The 4,558-nt window shown below is 39.4% G+C and overlaps 1 protein-coding gene across 1 annotated transcript; it reads left to right on the plus strand.

The window, feature by feature from the left end:
• Positions 1-734: 734 nt before the first annotated feature.
• sox21b (SRY-box transcription factor 21b) lies at positions 735-3,858 on the plus strand. Its single transcript, XM_063048525.1, has one exon. The coding sequence runs from the start codon at positions 1,028-1,030 to the stop codon at positions 1,760-1,762; it is 735 nt and encodes a 244-aa protein (XP_062904595.1). The 5' UTR covers positions 735-1,027; the 3' UTR covers positions 1,763-3,858.
• Positions 3,859-4,558: the final 700 nt, after the last annotated feature.

A 4,558-nucleotide genomic window follows, 5' to 3' on the forward strand; every position in this document is an offset into this window, starting at 1 on the left:
CTGATAATTAACATTTAACATGTTTTCTTTCATTCTACAACTACGATCCGACAAAGGTGCTTTAAATGTTGGGCACAACATAATTTCAAGAGCCAGTACAGTTCCCGGTTGACATATAAACACCTCCCCTTGCAATTTATTTCCGCATTCATCACAGATTATTCAATTTCAGTTCTATGAACTACTTTATTAATATCGATATTTTCCACAATTATCAAATTTCCAACACTCGCGATATCTGAAACGCCACCCCTTTTGTTTAGAAACTGTGCTGGAATGTTTAACATGCATCCGATTATTTTTTAAATTTGTAATCGCTACAGTTTATCTTTGATTCCAGTTTGATTGGGATTGTTTTGTTAAATAAAAGCTTCCGATAACACTTATCAGTTTGGGATCGGATATTCTGATAATCATGTTTAACAACAGGCAGTTAGCAATTATATTAGGAGCCAACAGTTTGTCTAACATTAAAGCAAAGTCAAATAATAGTAGAATTGTGCCAAGCAAACTGTAAAAATAAAAGAAATGCAACCATTAAAATACACAAAAAGTGTACATATACATATTAAAAGAGTCATGGCTCTGTGTTTGGCGACCTTGCGATTGGATGAGCATTTAATTAACAACGCCTTAGCGATTATGGAAGGTTGCGTGCGAACGACTGCGCATGTCTTGGAGACTACCTGCTTTGAAGTTTGTTCACATGGTCTCCAGCGATCGGCAGACTTTCCTCAAATCTAACTAACAAGATCCTCCGCTGAGAAGGCATCTGGGTATAACAGACAACTGAAGGCGACCTCGGGAGGGTTGAGAAAGAGTGCCCACTCAACGCACCGAGACCACTTCAAGCAACCGATACTTCAAACACCTGGCGGGGTAACTCCCTGCCTTAACATTTCTTTACTAGATTTCAAAGGAATTGTTATGACATCGATCTGTTGACAACGGACGAAAATACTTAAGTATTAAAAAGTTCACGGTGAAGTTTGGAGAGCGAGAACACCTGCTGTTGTTTGATTTCGCTATGTCTAAGCCTGCGGATCACGTTAAACGCCCAATGAACGCTTTTATGGTGTGGTCCCGGGCGCAAAGGAGGAAAATGGCCCAGGAAAACCCTAAAATGCACAATTCCGAGATCAGCAAGAGGCTGGGCGCCGAGTGGAAACTTTTAACAGAATCTGAAAAGAGACCTTTCATTGACGAGGCCAAACGGCTCAGAGCACTGCACATGAAGGAACATCCGGATTACAAGTATCGACCCAGGCGCAAGCCTAAAACATTGTTAAAGAAAGACAAGTTTGCTTTTCCCATGCCTTACCTGGCGGATCAAGAAGGACTCAAGTCGGCCGCCCTGTCCGCTAGCGTTCTGCCAGATTCCTTGCTCAGCTCGACTGAGAAAGCCAGGCTTTTTTTCCCGCATGCCACAGCGAACCCATACTCACTCTTCGAAGCGAGCCACCTGGGCTCCAAAATGACCGAGATCGCGCCCACCTCTCTGGCGTCCTTGCAATATGCCTCGCCATTAGCTTACCAAAGCGGAGCGAGCGCTGCTGCGGCGGCTGCGGCTGCTGCGGCGGCCGCCTTCGGTGGGGCACACACTCACAGTCACCCGTCGCCGGGCAATCCAGGCTACATGCTACCGTGCAATTGCACCGGCTGGCCGGCTTCAGGACTGCAGCCCCCTCTCGCCTACATCCTGCTCCCAGGGATGAACAAACCTACACTGGAACCCTACCCTGCCTATGCAACTGCATTATGACAAGAAGCAAAAAAAAAGTTTCGTTTGAAAGCAAAACTACGTGTTACATTTAAAGGAAAAGCATTCAGTAGCAGAAGCTGGTTTGCCGGCAGCTGTATGATGCGGTCATTTGGAATGAATAGCTTCCCAGATTTCTTTTTCTCAAATCATAGCCTCGCAGGATCTTTTTTTTGGGAAGAAGAGGAGCCACTGTAATTGTGATAATGGATCACTGAAGCTTCTGCTGCTTGAGCGCCTGTAATTATATATTTCGAAATATGACTTGGATGAACTGGAGAGAGTACTGCGCTTTCACATCGGATCAGGAGGCCACGAAAAGTCAAAGGAAATACTGTCAATGTGTAAAAACAGTATCAGTGGGCGAATTCCCGAATGTTTTTACGCAATTAGATGCAGTTAACTTTCACTTTTGTTCATCTGTAATGTACTTCGGCAAAATCTAAACTCAAAACATATTTAATCAAATTGTAAATGCGTGTAAAGATATCACCGTTCCTGTCTATAGTTGTGCATACATCACGAAACACCTGAACAATGAGCTGAACAACCACCTAGGCAACACTAAGAAGAGACTGTACATTTGTAAATACCGTAGGTTTTATTTTGTGGGTTGCGACCTAATATTTCCTTCATTCAACTTGCCAAATGAGCGAATTGTAGAGCTGGATCCACGCGAATCGCTACACACGATGATAGCAATTACCGAAAAGTCGAAAGCAGATTGTAAAATTGTACATTTCAGTGTTTTGTTGCATGTGCAGTGCTCATTTTCATATACTTCCATCACACGATCTTTTGCTTGGTCTTCTTGGGTTTGATGTAAACTTTCTTGAACATATAAACGAGCTCCAGAGCAACAAAATAAACGATATGGAGAGGGCGGGATTGGTTCAGATGCTGACTGCCTGATAGTTGTATTTATTGCTTAGTTAGACATTTTGCATTTTACCCCTCGGATATTGGACTATTTTCTGTCCTTTCGAGTAATGGTTGCACATTAAAATGTAGTATACGATCTTAACGATCAATATAATGTAATGATCAAACAAAAAAGTGCAAATAAGTAGAATTTTACATAAAATACCAAGTGCACTAAAGCTCATAGAATAGCTATTATAGTTAAAAGTTCTTCACTGTACTGCTATGTGGGACACAGCGGGCCGACCTCTGACACTGCCATCTAGTGCTATTCTTCGTGTTGTTATTAGTATTAGTATTCCGAGTCATAACAATTATTGAATCTTTTTTTAATCTCGAATTTAAAGTGGCACGTCACTTTGACAATTGGGAATTAACATATGCCTTTGATCGTCAATGCGAAATATAATCTGTTTTAAATCATAATTTGATTTTTATCAACACATAATATCAAGACGTCAGCAATTATATTATAAGCATAAGTGTTAGATAAAACCTGTGAATTTTAGTGCGGAGTCTAGCGTTTTGTTTTATCCCGTTGTTAGTTTCACAAACAGCGAGAAATAACGCCATTGCCGTGAAATTACTTCTTGTTTTTTTTAACTAAGTCCAAATGATTTCAATATACCTGCTAGGTTGTTTGCTGTTATGCGTATTTCAAACGTTGCGTGGTCATAGCATGTTATTTCATAAAATATTGGCGTTTCTGTAACAGAAAATACTTTTTTAATTATGCATTTTCACGAATCTTTATGAAATTTTAAAAAGTGTAATATTTTTGTTTTTAATTTAATAGTAGATGATGAATATTTCTGTAAATTTTAGCGTCTGATTTCTACCCTGTTCATTTCTTGAACAGGGGATTTTAATAAAGAAGGAAATAGAGAGAAAACAATTAATTCTTGCATTGCTCACGCGATTTGTATCTGAATTTCTCAAACGTACTTAGTGCAGGTGGAGGGTAAGGTATCCTCCAAAGGGTGTCTTTGTTCGTGCTTTGAATAGAATTACTTGGAAATCTAAATCAAACCATTGTTAGATAGTGCAGAAACCTGATTTATCACATTTTTATAGTGAATGGGAAAGAAGATAAAACCACTTTGTTGTCTTTTAAAAAACACTCACCGTTCGCAAAGGGCAGCTCAGTTGAATACAATGCTGCTGTTCAGGAAAACAGGCAGTTCATTGATTCCAGCAATATTTAAGAGTTGAATTTGCCTATCCAGTCAATCTGTTGGTGTAGTTTCACTAGTTAAATCCTTGTAATTCTTTGCTTGCCTGAGGGGTATTTCTCATTTACACCTCTCAAATTTTCCTTTCTGTCGGCTCTGTTCCCAATTTAATGCTCGATTGCGAAGAGTCCAGAAAAGGAGGGATGAACCTTTTCACTCAAAAGCATAACTTAAATTCATCACTAGGCTTAAGAAAAAAAATAATAGAAATATTGAGTAAACTGCATTTTGTATCCACAGTACTTTTGGAATATGCCGGTGGAGAACTAGCCTCATTCATATCCGACAAAGAGAGCACAAGTAAACCCGCGTAGTTTTGAGAATAGGAATAATTTAATGTTTGCATAGCTACATTATCTCCCAACAAGTGTAGTTCACTACATTTCTATCGCACCGCTGCTCGCAAAAGAAAAAGTAAATCTTGAACGCATTTAATGTTACCGTTATCTAAGCGATCACTTTTTCGCAAGTCCATAGAGTGCTGGTTACTTGTGTATGGCGAAGCATCATTCCTCAGAGTAGCTATTTATAAGGCCAAATATGACCATGAAAAATAGATTAAATTATCATTCGCATTACCACACAAAAAACTACGTGATTTAAAGAAAACAATTAATATTAGCAGAAAAAGTAACAAATGGAATGT

The sequence above is a fragment of the Mobula hypostoma genome, chromosome 5, assembly GCF_963921235.1.
Source record: "Mobula hypostoma chromosome 5, sMobHyp1.1, whole genome shotgun sequence".
Taxonomy (NCBI): Eukaryota; Metazoa; Chordata; class Chondrichthyes; order Myliobatiformes; family Myliobatidae; genus Mobula; species Mobula hypostoma.

Bases quoted from the DNA above. Each gene is read 5' to 3' on its own strand.
- sox21b (XM_063048525.1), top strand. From the start codon at position 1,028: ATGTCTAAGCCTGCGGATCACGTTAAACGCCCAATGAACGCTTTTATG.